Genomic DNA, 22,776 nt, shown 5'->3' on the forward strand with positions numbered 1-22,776 from the left:
CAGGTACTATGACCTAATGGAAAACCCTGAAAACCGTGCCACGCCACTAGGTAGTAGTAGGTTTAGTGGTGTATTGTTGTTGTTGTGACAGTCAATGTCCAGTTGGTGGCGACAGCGCTCAGTCGTAGAACGTAGAAGAAGAAACCCGGAAGTGGAGCTGCTAACCCGTTACGGATTACCTTCAGACCGACCTCGAGAGCCTCAGGTGCGTTTTCGGGGCTCGCGCTGTTACTGTTTACTTGTTTTCGAAACGTCTCGTTGATCCGCCGCCTTACTTCCGGTTTTGGAATTTGTGGCGGGAAACAGCGGTGTAGTACTTCCGTTCAGAAATCAGCTGATTTCATACGGCGCGGCATTACCGGCACGCGCACGGAAAGGTGTCGGCGCTCTTGACGCTTCATCACGTGCCACCAGGTAACGCTCATTGATAATCAGTATATATATACTCGATTAGTGACCGTAAACGTGATGAGAGGACGCGCTGAGACAGCCACCTAGCGGTCACCTGTGGTCAATTCAGGACCCGCTGTGATAGGCTAGGATTGGTGTTACTGGATTATCGATCCATCACCTCCCAGATTGATGTTATTGATTACTGATGTGGTTCTTATGATGAGGACTCTGGGCATTCCTGGTGCATTCCAGAAGTCCCTCATGTCTCCTATTCCTGACCACTCTTCCTTGACCTCGATGAAAACGTCACTGAGGTCAAGGAAAGGTGAGAAGGAGAACTGCTGAGGACTTAGGAAAAGAGAAGAGGCGTGCACTGAGAACTGGAACGACCTTACACTGGTGTCTCTTAACAGGAAGTCCGCCGTGTTGAAACTACAATGTGCAGAAGACGAACTACAAAAGGCTGGTCTAGCTTCACCACAGTGTGTGTTCTTGTTTTATGGAGGTCATCGAAACGATAACAGCCTGTAAAACATATCTTTCATTCCAAAGGCTGGTGTTTTAAAGGAGGACGAACATTTACTGCAATACTACTAAAATGATGATATTACTAAAACTTAAAACTCTTCATCAGTGTCACGCTGAGCGTTCAGAGGCGAGCCCACTTATTGGTCCTCGGTAACTGTTTCCATGAAACAGCAGAAATGAAGTGAACTCAGCTTCTGTTTCTCAGCAGCGCGCACACGGCGAGCGACGTCTCTCTGCTCAGTCTGGAGCTAATAAAACGCTCAGTGTGTCCGATTAATGCCTGAATGAAACTAAGAAGCCACGCGGACGTTTACCCGCGTGCCACAGTAACCATGGTAACTGGGACGGTGATCTGAAGGTAAATAAGGTTTGTGTTGTTCTGCACGTGGTACAGTTTGTAATGCTGCAGCTCCACCTGAGTCCTAATCCTCTAGGTGTCCACCTACTGTTACTCATTTATATTAAGATTTAAACATCTAGTTGGTATTGGTATGGAGAGTAACCTTCAGTAATAGTAATAAATCACACAGCAATAGTTCATTCATGTAGTTGTAAAAAGCATGATAATATATTAAGTAATCCAAAGTATTCAGAATACGTTACTGTCATTGAGTAACGTAACAGAATACAGTACAAAATACATTTTGGGGCATGTAATCTGCAGTGGAATACATGTTAAAAGTAACCTTCCCAACACTGGACATTACTAATGATCACTGATCATACAAGCACACTTTGATATAGATCATAATGTTGAGCTCATACAGCGTTCTGTGTTCTTCATGTGACGTTCAGGGTTCAGCTGTGAGGTTCACTGCTGCTGATAAAAGCTATAAATAAATATATAAACAGGTTCTGGATGAAAAGGAAAAAACACTTAGAATGGACATTTACATGATCTGCTGCGCTTCGGTTACTATGATTATGTTTTCATGAATGGACGGGCCGTCACAACGAATTATGGGACGCCATTTTCTCCTCCCTTTTCACAAAGACTGTCCAGTGTCTCCTCTGCTAAAGGAGGTCATAAAGGAAGCATTGAAGCTTCTTCCACTAGTGTATGGACAACTGAAACGTATGTCAGTGAGGAACCTTCCTGATCGAAGTGAAATATTGGAACACACCTCACGCAGTCTTTCCTGTCTCCACAGGAAGTTCCTCCTCCAACATGGCTGACCCCTGGCAGAACGCCATGGACCACGCTGTCGCCGTGGCACGAAAAGCTGGAGAGGTCAGTCATCATCTTCCTTTTTCCTTCCCACCTGAGACTCACCTGTCAGGGCCTACAGGTGATTTCATTATGAAACAGAGGTGTCCAGGAAGTTCATTCTTTTCACCTGGACGTGAGCGTCACTCGCCCATGTGACCTTCAGGGTCAGCTGACGACTGCTTGACAGTGAGCCGCACGGCCATCACGACTGTTGATCGGTGACCAGAATTCGCTTCCTGCCATTTCTTCACTTACTGAGCACGCTCCAAAACATGGGGTGGAGTCACTTTCTTCTTCTCTGAAACATTCTGAGCTCAAAGAGGAAACAAAGGCTTTTATCTTGAAATCTGAGGTTAACCCCAGATGACAGACTTAGTAATTGAAACTATTGGCTGATCAGCTTCTGATTGATAAGCTATCAGTGCATTGATCAGGAGTAAATATTGATCAGTTATTGGTGCATTGATCAGGTGGTGTGTGAGGCTCTGCGTGGCGACAGGGCCGTGATGACGAAGAGTTCGGTGGTGGATTTGGTGACGCACACCGACCAGAAGGTGGAGCAGCTCATCATCCAGTCAGTGAAGGAAAAGTTCCCCACCCACAGGTATGAAGCTCCACCCCCTCTGTGCATGTCCAGTTGGATTATTGATCATCAGTTTACAAAGAGCGTTATGATCAGATCCAGATGTTCAGGGATCCAGCTGTGCGCTGCTGAGGAGTAGCAGAGATGACCTGCTGGAACATCTCTGGCTGCCGTCTCGTGGCTCTTCCTCGTTCAGCGTGTAACAGCTTCACCTGTTCTGTGCGTTTCAGGTTCATAGGGGAGGAGTCAGTGGCTGCAGGTGAGCCCTGCGTCCTCTCTGACTCGCCCACCTGGATCATCGACCCCATCGATGGCACGACCAACTTTGTTCACGCGTGAGTTTGCACTCTCTGACATCATCATTGCAGCTTCTTTGTTTCCTGTGGGCGCTCAGAGAGCGAGGCGGGGCCATATCATACCGTTCACGGTAATACCGGTATAATGTTGGGCACCAATAAGAAAATGAAATATGGCGATAGAATATGGGTAAAACGCGCATGAGCAGTGCCTTTGTTTTCATACGCACATGGCGGTGACGCAGAATGAGAAGGGCGAAAGCGGATCGTTGAATGAAACAGATGAACCAGAACTGGTTTGTAAAAATGCTGCAACTTCAGTGGTGTGGAACTGGTTTAGCTTTCGTCCGTCAGATACACAACAAAGCACTATTTTTGGTAGAGCATGCTAGCGGGCCGTCGTTATTACTTAAAATCACTCCTTTGATTTTTCTGAAAGTCGACAGCGCCCCTTATAATCCCGTGTGCCTTATGTATGAACTCTGGTTGCGTTTATGACCTCGAAACGATCTTATGTGCTACACGGCGCTCGAAAATCTGTCAAATGTTTCAGTACGACTTTGCTAAGCTACGAAGCCGCACCGCTTGATGGATTGTCGGAGCATTACGGCTATCGTAGGCAGGAGCCTCGCGGAGTGATACGTACTGTGCTTCAACATAATATTACTGTATTGTGTGTGTATAACCTCTTTTTAAGTTTAGTGGATATTATACATGGTTATGCTGAGGATATGTCGGCCAGTTTCCACTGGAAATGCCTTTTGATTAAACTGTCAGTGAGGAATTTGCATTTGCACTGTTACATTTTTATATAACTTTAATGCACATAAAAAACAGCTGCTTGTTTAAGTGAAAATACATTGATGGGTTTTTTGCACTAATAAAGTTGTGGAGTTGTAAAGTATTTTGTCTCGTGTCAATTATATCGTCAGTTATATCGTTATCACAAATTTTCAAATGTATATGGTGATAAATATTTTTGGTCATATCGCCCTGCTCTACTCAGAGAGCGAGGCGGGGTCTACGGCTCTTCTGATTGATTACCTCCAGATCTGAGGTTTATTTGGTCCAACTGACTCAGAGGGAATCGATCAGAGAGTCAGCTGAGAGATCGATGAAGGATGATCAATGTTCAGCTCGAGCCGTCCCTCAGCGGGTAGATCGATGATGTGATCAGCGTGAATGTTAGGATGAACCTTTACTTTGAAAGTAGATGACTTCCTGTTTGGCTTTTCGGCACACAGAATCAGCTCATTTAAAACGCTGATGGGCACCGGTTACCGTGGTGATCTAACAGGTTAACAGACCTGCTCTGCAGGAACACGTATGACGGTGCGAACACGTTAACTTCCTGCGTCTGTTTCTCCTTCACAGATTTCCTTTTGTTGCCATTTCCATCGGATTCGCCATCAACAAACAGGTCCGAGTCCACATCAGCACCGACCTCCTGACCTTTGACATCAGCAGCGACATCACAGGGCTGACTTTAGTAGTCGATTAATCAGATAAGAAATCCTTCTGTCTTATTAATGAGCAGTAATAAATACTGAAAAGTGAAAACAGGGGGTCGCTAACCCCGCCTCTGACGCACCTGTGTGCTGCTTCCATGTAAAACAGACGCTGCCGCCAGCCTCGGTTTAAAGGTGAATCAGACGTTTCTCTGTAAAACAAACGGCAGTGGACGGAGCAGCTTTTCTGCAGTTTGTTGATGCTTTGATGAAGGACTTTGTCCCAGTAAAGGTTTTAACGGAAACCTCCTGCCTCGTCTCTATCCACTCTGACGCTCTCACCTGAGCCACAGTGAGTCTCAGGCTACGTCCACACGTACACGGGTATTTTTGAAAACGCACATTTTTCTATGCGTTTGCACCTTTCGTCCACACGTAAACGGCGTTTTCGGTCACTGAAAACGGAGATTTTTAAAAACTCCGTTTTTGCGTTTACGTGTGGACGAGGAAAACGGAGAAAACGCAGCGTCAAAGGTGTGCGCCTTTTTTGACGTCACACTGTGCGCCACGTCATTGTTTCGGTGAAATGAATTTCTACAATGGCGGACTGAGACAAAATACTGTTACTGTTGCTCTCTGCAGTGTTTATAAGATAAGATAAGATAAGATGACCTTTATTAGTCCCACACGTGGGAAATTTGTTTTGTCACAGCAGGAAGTGGACAGTGCAAAAGTTATGAAGGACAATTAGAATAAAATAAAATAAGAATAAATACAGTACACAACTGTACAGAATAGAATAAAAATAGAATACTATATACAGTAGAATAAAATAGAATAAAATATACAATAGGATAAAAATAGAATACAAATGCTATATACAACAGAGTGAAAAATACAACGGTGCCAGAAAGATTATTGCACATTTGTGTTATTGCACATTTGTGGATGTGTGTGTTTGATCAGTTAAAGTCTTTGTTGTGGAGTCTGACAGCAGTGGGGAGGAAAGACCTGCGAAATCTCTCCGTCCCACACCGTGGGTGCCGCAGTCTCCCACTGAAGGAGCTGCTCAGTGCTGTCACAGTCTCATGCATGGGGTGGGAGATGTTGTCCAGCTTACATGCTTACACACAGTTACTGTCCCTCCACACAGAGGACTCAGTTCTGCTTCTATGCGCCATCTTTGTTTACTTTTCCCACCCAGGCTTCTAGACTTCTGATTGGCCAACATTTTTACACGGTTAGGAATATATCGCCACCTGTTGCTTTGGCATGTTCCTAGCAGCGTTTTCCTTCGTTTTTGCGTTTACCTGTGGACGGGATTTTAAAAAAAAAAAAAAAAAAAAAAGAAAATCGGAAAATCTCAGTTTTCAAAAATACCCGTGTACGTGTGGACGTAGCCTCAGGTGAGCCTCGGTTACTTCAGCCCAGGCCTCATCCCTCTGGTGGAAACTTTTCAGAGTGGCGCCATTTCTGGTTTCGTCTTTCTTCAGTTGAGCTTCGCCCTAGCTCACAGGCGGAGCATCACCACTGTCTGCTTCACCTGGGAGTGTTTGCTTAGGTGGAGATGGGGCGTGGCTGTAAGCGAGCTGTTAGTTCACAGAAACGTTCCCACACACACGAGCGATGGCGCTCCGTCTGCTGCAGCATATAAAATGACCAAAAGAGTAAACGCGGCACCTCACCTGCTCCTGACTAGGTGAGGTGTATGGGCAGAAATCTGTGCCATCAGAAACTGAATTTGAATAAGTTAAATTTGAATTTTATATTTTGAAAATGAATTGATTTGCTTTGAAACTGCATTTTATCCTTTAAAAATTCAGCTCTCGAATAATTTCAGTTTCACTCTCACCATTCAGTTTCAGTTCTACAATTCAATTTCAGTTCCAAAATTCAGTTTTTTGGAACTTACATCCGGTTCCGGGTCAAGCGCAGATTAATAGAACTACGTTTTACTAGCGGACCGAAAGTGTTACTGACGGGAATCTACAGCGTCTTGAGCTGAATTAAGACTTCAGAAGTCATTCGTCATGTCGAATGACCAGCGGATAAACTCTCAGGTTGGTAATAAATGTATTACGTGTATAAGAACAAGCGTCATGTTAACAAATGAGAGCCGTACAGTAACTTTTATGCTTATTGTAGCTGTTAGCTAAAAACGCTAATTTAGCCTAGTTTACCCTGAATTCAGCTTTGACAAACAAATATGATCGACTGTTTCTAGTAGAATTCCAAAGTTGTCATCTTGTACCCTGTCAGAGCCCTGTATGCTTGCAGAGACCCCTACAGTAGGGAAACATGCAAAACAGCGTCCAAACCTTTGTATTTGAGCTTTATTTATGTCTCACACAGCATCCCAACTCTTTAGCTAACTTAATAACTTTAGCTAAAGTGAATAGTTAGTCTAATTCATTAGTGCAGCATTACTGGATCACCTGTTTGAAGTGATATAATATGATATACAACTATCACTGTGTTTAACTACCATAATAATTCTTAGGGTACTGAGTGCATGCTTAATTAGTTTTGTTTTTTTTAAACATACTGCTCCATTGCTATGTTTGACAGGCTGAAGTTGTCGGGTCACCTCCTAAATCGACCATCTTTTACAGGTGTTTTGTGCCAGAAATGGAGTGTCCACTGAAGACTGAAGATACTGAATCTCTACGCATTGCCATTGATCCCTCTTGTGCCTTCATCTAGACAAGAGACATCAACTTAACCACTCTCACATGCTCTGTACCTACATCACCTTCCCTGACAGTCGTAGCTTGGCTCATCTGAGGGTGAAATTATAAGAATGTGTTATTTTGCAAAGTGCTCTCTAGGGTTCCTAAATAAAATATGGCATTGAGGTCATTTCTTTTGAATTAATCCCTTCTTCTGAAATATAAGAACCTCTCCTGGTTTTAATGGCACTTTGGATTTCCTTACTTTCTGTTCCACTTCCAAACCCAAATAGATGCTGACAAGCTGACACAGTAACATGGAAGAGGGAAAGAAGTTGGAAAGGACTACTACAAATAAACCTAATGCCTAACAATGAAAAATGTAAAATAAGAACAATAATAATAATAAAGATAAAAGACGAAGTAACAAGTTTTTAGTTTTTTGTTTATTCCAAATGATCATCCAGATGTCTGTGACATGTGATGACAAACACCATAATGGAAGGCCTTAGTCATCACATGCTTAAACTCATCATATACTTTTGCATATGCTGAACAGGCAGTCAGACATGCTGTAACTGTGGGGTAGAAAACAGCATGAACACCATACGGCAGGGGTCTCAAACTCCAGTCCTCGAGGGCATGGAAAAGTTGCATGACACCGGCCCTCGAGGACTGGAGTTTGAGACCCCTGTCATATGTAAATATGACAGGGGTCTCAAACTCCAGTCCTCAAGGGCATGGAAAAGTTGCATGACACCGGCCCTCGAGGACTGGAGTTTGAGACCCCTGTCATAAGGAATATGACAGGTGTGGTTGAACTGCATGAAGACTCTGAAGCTTCTCTTCTCTTCTGGCAGGACAGGAATGTGGCCTTGTCCTGTGAGCCACCGTAAGGATGTACTTGGAGTAGAACTGGACTGTCACCGGCCTCAGGCTCTTCACCTTTTCAAAGACAAAGCAGTCATTTAGATAAAATATTAGATATTGTTTACCTGTAAATGCACAAAGAGAATTTAGAAATGTAATTATTGTCAAGAGTGAACAAGCACTGATAGTGTAATCTACAGCTGTGGCCAAACGTTTAGAGAATGAGAAGTGTTGTTTATTTACAAAGTTTGCTGCTTCAGTGATAGTTGTATATCATATTATATCACTTTAAACAGGTGATCCAGTAATGCTGCACTAATGAATTAGACTAACTATTCACTTTAGCTAAAGTTATTAAGTTAGCTAAAGAGTTGGGATGCTGTGTAAGACATAAATAAAGCTAAAATACAAAGGTTTGGACGCTGTTTTGCATGTTTCCTACTGTAGGGGTCTCTGCAAGCATACAGGGCTCTGAGGGGGTACAAGATGACAACTGTGGAATTCTACTAGAAACAGTCGATCATATTTGTTTGTCAAAGCTGAATTCAGGGCAAACTAGGCTAAATTAGCGTTTTTAGCTAACAGCTACAATAAGCATAAAAGTTAGTGTACGGCTATCATTTGTTAACATGACGCTTGTTCTTATACATGTAATACATTTATTACCAACCTGAGAGTTTATCCGCTGGTCATTCGACATGACGAATGACTTCTGAAGTCTTAATTCAGCTCAAGACGCTGTAGATTCCCGTCAGTAACACTTTCGGTCCGCTGGTAAAACGTAGTTCTATTAATCTGCGCTCGACCCGGAACCGGATGTAAGTCCCAAAAAACTGAATTTTGGAACTGAAATTGAATTGTAGAACTGAAACTGAATGGTGAGAGTGAAACTGAAATTATTCGAGAGTTGAATTTTTAAAGGATAAAATGCAGTTTCAAAGCAAATCAATTCATTTTCAAAACATAAAATTCAATTTCAATTTAGCGATGATCATTTTCAAACCATAAATTCAATTTCAAATTAGACTAATTCAAATTCAGTTTTCAAAAGCATTTATTCAAGTTACAATTCAGATTCAATCTGAGCAATTCAAATTCAAATTTAACTTATTCAAATTCAGTTTCTGATGGCACAGATTTCTGCCCATAGAGGTGCTCAGCATCTGTTACCATGGCGATTTGGCAGCTAAAAAGAGAAAATCAGAATCAGCATACTTTATTAATCCCTCAGGAAATGTGGGTTACAGTTGCTCCAGTACAGAAACTGTTACAGTTTAAGAAATAGCCCTAATATATAGAAATCACTCAATAATCAATATCAAGGATTGACAGAGGCGATTATAAATAAGTATCAAGAACATTGACAGGAATATTACAGAAAAATAGAAAAGAGCGTGTGCAAAAGGCTGTAACTACTGCAGTGTTTACAGTGTGTTAGATGGAGGAGTTGTACAGGGAGATCAGTGTGGTGCATTATGGGTAATCTCAGCCTCTCACTGAGCATGCTCCTGTAGGTAGCACGTCATGGAGTGGGTGGGAGGTATTATCCATCATTGTCTTTACCTTAAACAACATCTGCCTCTCTGACACCACCCTAACGGAGTCCAGCTCCATCCCCACATTACTGGCCTTGTGATCAGTTTACTGAGCCTGCTGGCAAAACGTCAGCGCTCTCTAAACACTAACAGGTAGCTTCAGGTGTTCAGGCCACCTGAGGATGAACATGAACGACCTCACCTGTTGACCTCACAGCGGCCTCTACTCTTCTTCCCCTCCCTCAGGTGGAGTTTGGCGTCGTGTTCAGCTGTGTGGAGGACAAGATGTTCACGGCGAGGCGGGGAAAGGGAGCGTTCTGTAACGGCGGGCCGCTGCAGGTGTCCCGGCAGGAAGGTCAGCGCTCAGTGAATCGATAACCAATAAATCGGTGACATCACTTATGCAGACAGTCGGTCACCTGTTTATCTGTGTGTGATGTCATCAGCCGTGGAACAGGCGATGGTGGCCACGGAGTTTGGATCGAACAGAGACGCCGACGTTGTTGATAAAATCTTCCAAAGCCTCCGAAACATCCTCTGCCTCCCCGTTCACGGGTAAGGCTGCCGCCGCGCTGACATCATTGCACGCTTGTTTTCCCATAGCTGACGTGTCCATTTGTCTCAGGGTGCGCGGGGCGGGTTCCGCCGCCATCAACATGTGTCTGGTGGCGTCGGGCTGTGTGGAGGCGTACTACGAGATCGGGATCCATGTTTGGGACGTGGCTGCCGCGTCGTTGATCGTGTCCGAGGCTGGCGGCGTGCTGATGGACGTCGAAGGTAAGCTAACCCACCAACAGCACATTTCCCTGCTCAGGTGTTTCCAGCTAACGGTGTCTCCGTGTTCAGGTGGCGACGCGGACCTGATGTCCAGGAGGATCATCGCCGCTAACAGCAAAACAATCACAGAGCGACTCGTCAAAGCGATCGTCCCCTTCAGCTTGCCCAGAGACGACGCCGCACCACCGAAGAAGAGCTGAACACACACTGACAGGTGTGAGAAGGAGCACACCTTCCTGTTTGGAAAGTTTAAATAAAGTTTTCTATAAAAGCACCCGCGTGTTTGTGTGACTGACGGCAGGTCACCATGGAAACAGAAGACAGGAGCCGAGGTGTGTGTTAGGACAGCATTTATTCATTAAACTTGGTTAAACAGGTAAAGTGCAGCGAACAAAAACAGGATGCTCAAACTCCGCCTCCTGAAGTCTGCTCAAGACATGCTAACAGATGCTAAAACTGGCAGCTTCCATCATTAGCTTGTTAGCTGAACTCTGATTGGCTGCTCATATTTGGTCCCTAATTAGTATATTTGTGCTGAGCCAATCAAAACACAACGCTGCCCTGTCATAGCAACTGATAGGTGTAGTGGGAGGTCATACTTTAGGAGTGGGTGGAGTCAATCGCTTAGCAGCACATGAGAGGGCGGGGCTCCAGCAGGCACAGTGACGGGCAGAGGACAGAGGTTGTTAATGCGTTTAACTGGAGAGCAGCGCTGTTTCCTGAGAGGAACGCTATTGGTCAGCGTCTGCAGAGAGACAGAATTCTGCACTGTGATTGGCTGAAAAGAAACATGGTTTAAACAGCACATCAGATTTTCAAAATAAATCTCAGATGTCATTGTTGATGACGAACAACACCATCATCTGGTGATGTCACTGACCATGCGGAGGCGATGAGTGTAGAGTGGCTCTGGCTCGTCGGGTTTTCTGGTTGGCACGGTAACATGCCAACGCTGAAGCTCCGCCTTGATTTCTGCCAGACTGAAGAGGACCGCTGGGTCAGCACGGCAACGGTTAATCAGCTCCACCAATCGCTCCTTATAGTGTGACCTGTCAGGAGAAAGGGGCGGAGCCTCAAAGACCACGCACATCTGGCAGAACATCTTTACTGGGAGCTGTGGTCTTACTGGCAGTATCCTCGGTGTTCAGGTAACGCAGGTCGACCACAGGGCTCCTCCCTCTGGCTGCCGTCGTCTCTCAGCTCCAGCACTGGACAGGACGCTGGAACGGGAACACACCTGTCAGTGACTCTTGGACAAAGGAGATGCCAGGCAGACAGGTAGAGGTCTCACCTGGCAGAGCGGTGTCAGGTAAGCTGACCTTGGGCAGTTCCAACCAGGAGGGAGACACTCTGTAATGCTGAGACAGGAGACAGCACACCTGTAAAGTACTGATCACAGAACAGCTGGGAACACCTCAGGTTGATCTGCTGGCTCTCACCTGCAGCAGCAGGTGGAGGCGGGTCAGGCTCCAGTCCCTCAGGTAGTACAGGCAGTCTCTGGGGTGGTGAGCATGAAGACCTTTGCTCGTACAGTCTGCAGAGAAGCCACAGGCCTGCAGAGGTTAAACGATACAGGTGTCAAGTCTCTAACACACCTGTCTCGTGCACCTGGCCCGGGCACTTCGGTGCTGGAAGCCGAACCATTTTCTCGTTAACTTCAAAAACATTAAAGAACTCAAATTATCAGCACGATGAATAATCACAACAGGTGCCTTTACTCATAATCAGACCGTTTATGAGGTGAGACGCTGTGATTGGCTCGTTTGATAACGATGTAAATATGAAACCGAGGAACACCTTTTGGTCGTCTAACACTCGTTACCCACAATCCATCTCTCTCTGACCAAACACCTGGAGCTCCACTTACACAGAGCACAGCTGGAACTCACCGAGCCCAGAACGAAGCGCTGACTGCAGCCGCCGCAGAACTGATGAGTGCACTGACTGCAGGTGAAGTGGAGACACCCCCCTTTGGACAGGCTGAAGACCAGCTGGCAGTTTGGACACTCTGAGGACACAGAGGGAAACGTTAGACCAGGACGCACCACGCTGAGCCTTAATTCGACTAAACCTCGTTCGTCCAGGTAGGGAAATCGCTGGTTTGAGCGAAGCGTCGAGTGAAAAGACGTAAGCCCATCTCGGAGGGGGCCTGAGGGGGCCACCATCCTACAATGCTGTGAACGCAGCCATTCCCCAACTCTCGTTGAATGGGACTCTTTGATCAGTGGGCGTGGCAATCTGCATATTAATGATCATAAACTGACCTCACAGCCCACTGGTCATTCAGTGGGCTGGTTTCAGTCATTATGTAAATATAATATAATGAAACCTGCAGTCAGCTGACACTGAAGAAGTCACCTGATGATGGAAACGTCCAGATGGACACCATCAACATTTGGACAGTCGTTGGTAAATGGATCGTTCTGATACAACTAATTCATTCACACAAGCACTTTTTCTAAGCTGTTAGTGTCTAACATTCATCACATTCTGTTAGAGTGAATTGTTAAATGTTTGTCATTTTTATGCTTACCATCCATTTCTACATTGTAAAGCAATTCCACAGTCCCCCTCCCCAGATTCTTGAGTTTTTGGGTGAGGGGCTGTAGGTTTGATTACAGACACATCCTATCTGGAAGGTCTGTTTGATGTAAGCTTCCTGCCCAGCAGGAGGTCTCTCACACACACACACACACACACACACACACACACACACACACACACACACACACACACACACACACAGTGCCTCGTCTTTGTAACCAAGGGGGGTTAAGAGGGGAGGTACGTGTTGTAAACTATTGTGTGAACTGTAACAGTTTGTCAATAAATAGCTGCGAGGGAAGCTGCTCTTTGAAGGACTTTGGGCTGGAGACAGGTTAGGAGCGTGAGCTCCAAGAGCTGGTTCTTGACCAAAGGCCTCCCTTGCGCAAGTAATCGATCGAACGCTGTTGCCTTGTTTTCTTTCATGATAAATAAGTCTCTAGAACTAGCGGGGTTTGTGGGAACAGACCCAACACATTCACTCTCTGATGGATGCATCGGAGAGCAACATAGTATCCAAGGATATTTGGCATGCAGACTATGGGAAAGCCAGGAATCGAACCACCAACCTTCCAATCAGTGGATGACCTGCTCTACCGCCTGAGCAGCCACCATGTCCTCTGTTCATGGATGCTAAACGTTAATGGAACAGCTGGAGACCAGGAGAGACCAGGTCCCGGCGTGTCAGCTCAGAGCCCCCAGACATTGCTTTCTGGGTTTTTTGGCGAGAACACCAGGGCCGATCATTGACTGGACCAGTTCAAGTCCTCTGAGCGTCACGCTCTGGTGATTGAAGGCCTCGTGTTTTAGTTTGTAAACAGCGGGAGTAAAAAAGCCTTCAGTCACATGCTGACTGCTTCCATTTCTACCTGCTTGCTTATAACCACCTGAGTGATGGGGTGAAACATTAGGTTCAGGTCCTGCAGGAGGCCCTCAGAGTCTCCTGGACCTGGTTCTGGGTTCGTACCGATGCTGCTGTACAGCAGGGAGGTGCTGTGAGGGTCCGGCTGGTTCTGCTGCTGCCACACTTGGAACTGCTCACAGGACAGACCCTGATGCTCGGGGGACCACTGCAGAACACAGGGACTGTGGTCAGGACCCGACCTGAGGCTGGTTCACCTGTGTGTGTGTGTGTGTGAGAGAGAGTGTCTTACAGGTGATCTGCACTGAGAACAGGTGCTCTTCTTACAGCTTGGACAGTCCATCCGGAGGCGCTGGGCCTCGTGCAGCATCCCGAATGAACACTGAAACACCAAACAACAGTCGTCTCAACAAGGTTTATTCTGTAAGGTCAACGGCCCACAGTAATACAAAGAAACCCAACGAACGAACAAGCACTCAGCGACAGTGGGAAGGAAAAACTCCCTGATAACAGGAAGAAACCTCCGGCAGAACTCAGGGGCTTGGTCGGGGGAGGAAGAGCCAGAGATGAATCACTAATGATTAAATACAGAAAAGAAACATGGTTTAAACAGCACATCAGATTTTCAAAATAAATCTCAGATGTGTATAAACACATGTGAGTGAAGAAGAAACACCCAGGGCTGGATCAGGTGACCCTGAAACCTCCCTTACTCATGTTGCTATAGGTCTAGGCTGCTGGGGGATTCCCATGATGCACTGGGTGTATGCTTTAGCAAAAAGGAAAGTTTGAAGCCTAATCTTAAAAGTAGAGATAGTGTCTGTCTCCTGAATCCAAACTGGAAGCTGGTTCCACAGAAGAGGGGCCTGAAAACTGAAGGCTCTGCCTCCCATTCTACTTTTAAATACTCTAGGAACAACAAGTAAGCCTGCAGTGCGAGAGCGAAGTGCTCTAACAGGGTGATATGGTACTACAAGGTCATTAAGATAAGATGGGGCCTGATTATTTAAGACCTTGTATGTGAGGAGCAGGATTTTGAATTCTGGATTTAACAGGAAGCCAATGAAGGGAAGCCAATACAGGAGAAATCTGCTCTCTCTTTCTAGTCCCTGTCAGGACTCTTGCTGCAGCATTTTGGATTAACTGAAGGCTTTTCAGGGAGTTTTTAGGACTTCCTGATAATAATGAATTACAGTAGTCCAGCCTGGAAGTAATAAATGCATGAACTAGTTTTTCAGCGTCACTCTGAGACAGGATATTTCGAGGTCGTTAGTCATTTCTCTAACGGTCTCTGACAGCCGCGCTGCAGAGACAAAAAGTATCCCACAGCGTCACGGGTCTGAGAACCGAACATCACGCAGCAAATGATCACAGTTTGTATTGTAGCCCCACCCACAATCCCTGACATCACTGATACCAGCAGCGGTATTTATTTCTTGCTTGTGTGAGGTTCTGGACTGCGAGGATCGTTCGGGTTCTTACGTGAGCACACCAGCAGAAGTTGGGCATCTCCTGCAGAGCTCGGTCTCTGAGTTTCCTCTGGAACAGCTCGTGGACGTCGGCAGGCAGGAAGTGGCGGATCTACACCGACAAACAGACACGTGTCAGAACTGGTCGTCGCCACGCAGACACAAACTAGGCCGGAACGCGCCTCACCTGTGTATCCAGCAGGTTGAAGTAGTCCATGGACTCTTCCAGCCCGCCCTGACCTCTGACCTCCGGTCGGCCACACTGGGGGCAGACCAGCTGATCGACACTGCGCTCCTTAATGGCCGTTGTGAAGAACGTCTTGAAGCACGTCTGACACAGGAAGCAGGAGCAGTGCGTCATTGTGATGATCTGCGGGAAACACAGAGAGAAGAAGAACATCAGCCGGCTGCGTGCGCTCTGATTGGTCGGTTCAAACCTGCGGCTCACCTTGCTGAAGGACACCTGCTCTTGACAGATGGGGCAGCTGTGGCTCAGGAACCTGAGAGCTGATGCGAAGTCTCTGTTGATCTGGACCGCCTCCAAGACATCGGCCAGAGTGAAGCTCCGCCCCTCCATCGCCATCAGAGACAGAAAAACCGCCGCCTGGTCCGGAGGGAGCCGTGCCGCCGTCCGAGACATAGACTGGAGAAGCTGCCGAGATGCCAGAGTCCGGCTCACCTGGTCCGCGTGTAACTGAGATCTCTGAGGACGCTGTAGCTCGGGTGCTGCGGCGGATGGCCGTCCCGTACCTGTGAGGCATCGCGCTGCTTCTGATTGGACAGATCGTGCAGGCGAGTCTCCATCTAGCCTCAGCTCACCCATCATCCTGCTGAGGGGTTCTGTACCTGCAGGAACCAGAACCAGGTAGGTTCAACTTTTCTCACGTTCACCTGGAGCTTGTTCGTGTTTTCTGAGACTCACCTGAGGAGGAGTTCAGGAAGGGGTTGGTGTGGCGGTTGGAGGTGGGAGGCAGAGCACTGAAGTCAATCCCCAGCAGTTCATCGGTGTATGACCTCGCTGCCCTCACCTCCCCACTCTGCTCACACTGGCTGGCTGCGACAGAGTGGGTGGGACTTTGGTAGGTGACTTCAGAAAGTTGGCGACCCTGCGGGGAGGAGGTGCAGGTGTGCAGGGGACTTTGGAGGCTGCAGAAGGAGAAACCACTCTCGTCAGTCCATCTAAGTAACGGAAACACAGACTGAGCACGCAGAGAGGAACTGACCTGTCAGCTGACACCTGTCCACCTGCAGGGGGCGGAGTTTGCACAGGGCACCTGCTATAAAGGGGGGTATCCTTCTGGAAGGCCCGCCTCATCTCTGACACGAGTAGTGACAGGTTGGACACGCCCTAGCGATAAGTGGCATAAACATAATGTTTACAGTGTTTTTTAGCTCCGCCCTCTGCCTGTGTGGAGGCTCCACCTTCTTAAACGTGTGTTTTCAGGTATATTATCACTAATAGGTAGTTGGGTCAGAGCACAAATAACAGAACACCTGTCCACTGAGTCAGCTGACTCAGCCCCACTGAGCATGCTCAGTAGATCTTACCTCAGCCCAGTTTGTGAGCGCGTCCAGCCTGATGTTCCCGGCAGCGTCCACGCACGGACAGGTCGGGTTTATCACCATGGAGACTGATGGGCAAACATAACAGCGAGGCCTCGATAACGGGTGCGTCTCGTGGAGCCAGATGCATACTGGGATATTATACTCACTTCCTGTATGAAAACCAAAGCGCCAGCGTGACCTTCATGATGTCACTACAAACAGTAAACAGACAACATGGCCGACAGCTAGGAGGCTCACCTTCGTACTGAACAGGAAGTGTCCCGGCGAGAAACAACAACTTCTTCTTTTGTTTATTTGGGAAACCTGAAACACAAACTCTTATTCTGAAACAGGAAGTCGCCCTGATTTACCAAGTCTAAGGGCCTGTCTCAATATGCGTACTTGTGCATACTTGCGTTCTCGTGATACGTCATCAGTCGGAGACCAAGTACTGTTCCAATTCAAAGTTTGTTTGTTTGTTTTTGTTTTTTTAATTGTACAAACTAACAGTTACAGCGCTTATTATACAAGTCAACAAAAAGATTATATTCAGGTTAAGAACAAAGCAGCCATCGAACAAAGAACAGTATAGGTCAGAAATACCATAAAGCAGCCTATACGTACAGTAAGTGACCTATCATATAAAAGTAAAAAACAAAAGTACGCACACACAATGTAACTACATCAACTGAAAAGCTGCATCAAAAATTCAAGTAAGGTGTGAGCTTTATTTAAGTTACACTTGTCTAATGAAGGTAGTAATAAAATAAACTACTAACTCTTTTACGCTGCGTCCTCACCTACACGGGTATTTTTGAAACGCAGCTGTTTCGTCCACACGTAAACGGCGTTTCGAATCACCGAAAACGGAGATTTTTTAAAACTCCTTTTTTGCGTTTACGTGTGGACGAGGAATACAGAGTTCATCACTCAGCGTCAAAGGTATGTGCCTTTTTTCACGTCACGCTGTGCGCCACGTTATTGTTTACATGAGATGAATTGCAGAATGGCAGATAGAGACAAAATACTGTTAATCAGGTTTTACACACTTACATACACACACGCAGTTACTGTCCCTCCATTTAGAAACGCAGAGGCGTCACGTTGTGATTATTTTACATGTAGTTGTTTTTTTTCCTGTGTAATAATATTCAACATTGCTATCAATACATTTTTCAAAAAATGCCTCTCTGTGCAAAATGGGTTCAAAAACATAAACAGCTGTGGGATCCTGTTTGTCCGTGATTTGAACAGGGGGAACAAATCGTGGCAGGATCAGCCTGATATTATTTGTATCCTGCTGTAACTTTACTGTATAAAGAGCTAACATCTCCAACATGCCAGGAGTAGTTAGTCATTACAACAAGTGTTTGTGAACTAAAAATCAAGAATGTGGGATACTGTTTGTCCGTGATTTGGAGAGCCCAGCGCTGCTCCCGACAAAGGGAAAACCAGTTCTGCAGGGGAGACCTACCTCAGCACTTGTGCAGGTGAAGCCAAAGGGAAGATATGCTTCTTCATATTTTCTAGTCTTTGGCTTAGAATGAAGTTGGTTTGGAAACATATTCAGCGATGCTTCATCTCCTGCTTTGCGTTTGTGTGGGCGCCCCGTGCTAGCAGTGTCCAAGCGTTCTTTTTCCCCTTTTCATACCGCGCCCCCCCTGCAATGGCTCTGCACCCCCACACTTTGGGAAGCTCTGAATTAACAGATCTGCATTTCCAGTAATCTTTTTTAAATTGCGTTTTATTTTCAGGGTTAAGTTTAAGAGTAATAATACTGTGATCTGTCAGCGGGGCTGCTGAGATGGAAACATGTGAAACATCTGTAAAGTCGAGCCAACCACAGAGCTAGTCTGGACATATTATTACCATTTGGTTTAATCCAAGAGAATTGAGTAACTCCAGGGTTTTTCCTCTCTCCATATATATATATCACTTAAATTGTTTGAATCAATGAACTCTGTCAGAATTGGATTCCATTGATTAATACTGTATCTAGGAGGATTTCTATCCTGCCATTCATTTGGAACAAGATTAAAGTTGCTGCCTAGTAATATATGGTCTGTGTGGTATAAAAGTTTATACTGTACATCTGCTATTTTTTCCAGCATGAGCTTATTTAGAGTTACAGAGGAATACCCATAAACATTTACTAGAATCACAAATGAACCATCAATATTCAACACACCAGCCAGCGTCCTGAATCATCAGCCTGAAACGTCACGACCTTCCCTGGACATCGGCAGAAACAGAGAGCTACTCCAGCAGAGTGGTTGGATCCGTGGCTGAAGAGGATTTTTTCACCCCTCTGATTTGACCAGAAGGTGGCATCAGCGTCACTTGAATGAGTTTCTTGTAGTAAGGCACAATTCGCTTTTAGCCCTTTGATAAACATAAACATTGCTTTTCTTTTAACATTATCCCTGAGACCTCTAACATTCAACGACACAAAGGATGAACACGTGTGTAGCATTAAAGATAAATAAAAATAGAGTTCACAATATTAAGAATATCAAACTTGAATATTCACAAAAAAGTAAACTAACTTTTTCTTCAAAACTGTCAAACATCCCTGTTTATGCAGAGTTCAGAGAACAAGTAAAAGTGAACGCTTTTCAACCATCCGCCCGAACGCGACGGCCGTTAATATAGCCGACAGCTCCTCTGTAGTAAGCCTTCTCCCCGCATTTCTGGCTTGTAAAATTTTCGGCCAAACTTTCTCCCTCTCCACACGATCTTCCTTCGTCAGATCATCGGCAAAACGGATCTTTTCACTCTCACAAATCTGAGCATTTTTGGACTTCTTCATATTCCATCTCGGTGTAAGCGCTTTGTGAACTGAATTATGACTTGGCGATTTCTGCCCTCTTCTTCCAATCCGGTGCTCCATATTATCCGACCATTCTGGGGCGATCTTGGCGAGAATTCTGATCACCTCTTTTCTGATATCTTCGCCCATGCCTTCTTTCACTCCTTTGATCCTTAGACTCCACCTTCGTGAATACCGGTCTCGCTCTCTTGCCTTTTCTTTGAGTTCGTCGACTTCTCTCCGTAAGGTTGAGGCTTCCTTCTCCAAACCCGCGATCTTATCTTTACAATCACGGACTTCAGCTGCATTGAATTCAATGGACTCAGCAAGACTGGCAATCAACGAGGCATTCTCCGATCATTTGTTGTTAATGTCGCCATTTTGTCATCCTGTTTATCAAATCGCACGTGGAGAGCTTGAATAGCTGCCAGTATGTCGCTCGCTGTGGGACTGGGTTTAGCAATCTTTCTCGGGCGGTCGCCTTTAGACGGACTCGAGAGAAGCAAGTCATTCATTTCCTCCAGATTTCTTTTTTCCCCGCCGCCACTTTCAAACTCCGTGTCTGAGAGGCAGTAGTCGTGGTCATCCGCAGCTGAAGCCAAATCTTGTATTTTATCAATCTGGGAAGACTTGCTTTCCCTTTTGTCCTTCTTCTGTTCTTTTGGCATCTTTGTGAAGTCAGCGTAAGATTTTTGAGGGAACAAAGCGTCCAAAAAGGAGGACTAAAAGGTACCTCGCACCAGAGCTAAGCTGAAGACGACTGCTTAGTTCGCCATCTTGCCGGACTCTCTCCAATTCAAAGTACGCATCAAGCCGAGAACGAGACAAAGTCCCGGATGTGTTCTCGCTGCGCCTGTTTTATCGAGCATGCATCGGTGGTGACTTGTGTGGACTTGGTACGGCTAAATATCCCAGAATGCATTTCGTCCAAAACTCAAACGCGGCAATGGCGGACGAGCGCGGCTAAAAACTTTTAAATATTAATCTTTCTGGGTCACAAAATAAACTTAAGTTATTTTCAAGCGGGAATGTAGCTGTGTAAGCTTCAAATATCTGCTCGATTTATCAGGATATCACATATTTCCAAACGTGCTCCGACGTTTTCGGAGACGTCTGTGACCCGCCAGCTCCACAGCAGACCGCGAGGTCGAGGATCACTAGAGCCGGCGACAACAGCGGACTCCCGGCACAACGTTTTCAACCCCCCCGCGGTCTTTCGCTACTCAGGTTAAACGTGATATATAAGTCTCTCAGGTAACTTCGAAATGTCAATTTTTGGTTTATATCAGTGTTTTATTTGTTCGTGAGTAAATCGGTTTGGCTGAGATATATTTCAATTCAGGAGGAAACATTTTCACCGGGAACAAAAACAGATGGTAATACTTGGAGATTCTGAAGGCTGTTTCAAAATGATCAGATTAGAATTTAAATATTTGTTCAGTTCTCTTCCAAACCCCAGCAGCTGTCTATTGTAATTTTTGAGTGTCCACTATAATAAAAATAAAGGCGTTCTAACATCTCACCTGCTTGTTTTTATTAAGGCAAACATCTCCACTATTTTTATTAATAGAGATTTCGCCACTGAGCTTAAACGTGTTATATAAGTCACTTAGATCACTTCTAAATGTCAATTTTTGGTTTATATCAGTGTTTTATTTGTTCGTGAGTAAATCGGTTTGGCTGTGATTAAAGTTAAGCTTCATAACATATTACAGTTAAATTAAGAGGCGACGGCAGCAAAAACTCCGGACCTGTGACATCATCAAGTACGCTGGTGTTCCAATAGAACGCGAGCACGGACTCGCGTACTTGAGAACTGAGAAAGGGCCTGACAAAATAAAACAACAGGAAGTGAATTCTGAGGTACTCACAGTAAAAATCAACGTAGAGACGAAGATCAGGGAACAGAGACTGAACCGAGTGAAGGTCACACAGGGTCTCACCTGGATGCAGGTACCCACACTGAGGAAGACAGCGAGGAAGAGGAGGATTAAACCACAGTGATAAGGATGCATTAGCCAGGGTGAGGAAGAGGAGGAAAGATAAGCCAGAGTGAGGAAGAGGAGGAAGGGAGACATCAGCCAGGGTGAGGAAGAGGAGGAAGAGACATGGTGAGGAAGAGGAGGAAGAGACATTAGTCAGAGTGAGGAAGAGACATTAGTCAGAGTGAGGAAGAGACATGGTGAGGAAGAAACATTAGCCAGGGTGAGGAAGAGGAGGAAAGATAAGCCAGAGTGAGGAAGAGGAGGAAGGGAGACATCAGCCAGGGTGAGGAAGAGGAGGAAGAGACATGGTGAGGAAGAGAAGGAAGAGACATGGTGAGGAAGAGAAGGAAGAGACATGGTGAGGAAGAGAAGGAAGAGACATGGTGAGGAAGAGAAGGAAGAGACATTAGCCAGGGTGAGGAAGAGGAGGAAGAGACATTAGCCAGGGTGAGGAAGAGGAGGAAGAGACATTATTCAGAGTGAGGAAGAAACATTAGCCAGAGCGAGGAAGAGAAGGAAGAGACATGGTGAGGAAGAGGAGGAAGAGACATTAGTCAGAGTGAGGAAGAGACATGGTGAGGAAGAGACATTAGCCAGGGTGAGGAAGAGGAGGAAGAGACATTATTCAGAGTGAGGAAGAAACATTAGCCAGAGCGAGGAAGAGAAGGAAGAAACATGGTGAGGAAGAGGAGGAAGAGACATTAGCCAGGGTGAGGAAGAGGAGGAAGAGACATTAGCCAGGGTGAGGAAGAGGAGGAAGAGACATTAGCCAGGGTGAGGAAGAGGAGGAAGAGACATTAGCCAGGGTGAGGAAGAGACATTAGCCAGGGTGAGGAAGAGGAGGAAAGATAAGCCAGAGTGAGGAAGAGACATTAGCCAGAGTGAGGAAGAGGAGGAGGAGCTTGCTTTTAGCATGTAGCTGCCGAGCTAACCCCAGTTGACCGGCTAGCAGCAGCAGAAAGTTGTTATCAGACTTATAAAGTTTGATTTTGAAGCTCAGTGGCAGCTTCACGGTCTCGTTCTCACCTCCGTCAGAGTGCGGAGCTCCGTCTCCCGCTCGACCTGCGGCATCTCCCCCACAAATGGCTCTCAGAAGCGTGGAAGAGCTTGAACATCCAGCCGCTCCCACAGTCACATGCTAACAAGCTAACTGACCCGACTGGAAAAACAGACGCGCCCTCTTCCGCCCACAGAGTTTCAGAGTAAAGGCATAGCCTCGGAGCTGGAGGGTTACTTTATTTAAAAAGGCTCGT

General features: G+C 45.9%; 2 protein-coding genes across 4 annotated transcripts; one reads left to right on the forward strand and one right to left on the reverse strand.

Moving 5' to 3' along the window:
• The first annotated feature begins 115 nt into the window (after positions 1-115).
• LOC134617396 (inositol monophosphatase 1-like) lies at positions 116-10,583 on the forward strand. Of its 3 annotated transcripts, none has more exons than XM_063462621.1 (9): positions 116-205; positions 2,073-2,152; positions 2,602-2,735; positions 2,945-3,049; positions 4,385-4,430; positions 9,779-9,887; positions 9,979-10,087; positions 10,158-10,309; positions 10,379-10,583. In XM_063462621.1, the coding sequence occupies exons 2-9, from the start codon at positions 2,090-2,092 to the stop codon at positions 10,507-10,509; spliced, it is 849 nt and encodes a 282-aa protein (XP_063318691.1). In that variant the 5' UTR covers positions 116-205; positions 2,073-2,089; the 3' UTR covers positions 10,510-10,583. The 3 variants fall into 3 exon arrangements, with proteins under 3 accessions (XP_063318691.1, XP_063318690.1, XP_063318692.1); XM_063462620.1 differs by lacking the exon at positions 116-205 and adding an exon at positions 212-414; XM_063462622.1 differs by lacking the exon at positions 116-205 and adding an exon at positions 491-1,279.
• Positions 10,584-10,642: 59 nt separating this feature from the next.
• On the reverse strand, positions 10,643-22,696 carry si:dkey-181m9.8 (E3 ubiquitin-protein ligase RNF31). The gene is made up of 17 exons (XM_063462618.1): positions 22,550-22,696; positions 21,410-21,500; positions 16,988-17,053; positions 16,733-16,899; positions 16,408-16,532; positions 16,107-16,330; positions 15,633-16,030; positions 15,372-15,554; positions 15,198-15,296; positions 14,008-14,097; positions 13,821-13,923; positions 12,199-12,317; positions 11,749-11,862; positions 11,601-11,667; positions 11,436-11,529; positions 11,190-11,358; positions 10,643-11,054 (listed from the first exon to the last, which is right to left on the reverse strand). The coding sequence occupies exons 1-17, from the start codon at positions 22,592-22,594 to the stop codon at positions 10,926-10,928; spliced, it is 2,283 nt and encodes a 760-aa protein (XP_063318688.1). The 5' UTR covers positions 22,595-22,696; the 3' UTR covers positions 10,643-10,925.
• Between the last annotated feature and the right edge of the window lie 80 nt (positions 22,697-22,776).

The sequence above is a fragment of the Pelmatolapia mariae genome, linkage group LG18, assembly GCF_036321145.2.
Source record: "Pelmatolapia mariae isolate MD_Pm_ZW linkage group LG18, Pm_UMD_F_2, whole genome shotgun sequence".
Lineage (NCBI taxonomy): Eukaryota > Metazoa > Chordata > Actinopteri > Cichliformes > Cichlidae > Pelmatolapia > Pelmatolapia mariae.

Excerpts from the sequence above, each read along its gene's own strand:
- LOC134617396 (XM_063462621.1), top strand. The coding sequence starts at position 2,090 with ATGGCTGACCCCTGGCAGAACGCCATGGACCACGCTGTCGCCGTGGCA. Across the intron at positions 2,736-2,944 it reads GAAAAGTTCCCCACCCACAG|GTTCATAGGGGAGGAGTCAG; the intron begins GTATGAAGCTCC and ends TGTGCGTTTCAG. Across the intron at positions 9,888-9,978 it reads GCAGGTGTCCCGGCAGGAAG|CCGTGGAACAGGCGATGGTG; the intron begins GTCAGCGCTCAG and ends TGATGTCATCAG.
- si:dkey-181m9.8 (XM_063462618.1), bottom strand. The coding sequence starts at position 22,594 with ATGCCGCAGGTCGAGCGGGAGACGGAGCTCCGCACTCTGACGGAG. Across the intron at positions 15,297-15,371 it reads TCAACCTGCTGGATACACAG|ATCCGCCACTTCCTGCCTGC; the intron begins GTGAGGCGCGTT and ends TTGTCGGTGTAG. Across the intron at positions 11,530-11,600 it reads ACCTGACACCGCTCTGCCAG|CGTCCTGTCCAGTGCTGGAG; the intron begins GTGAGACCTCTA and ends TTCCCGTTCCAG.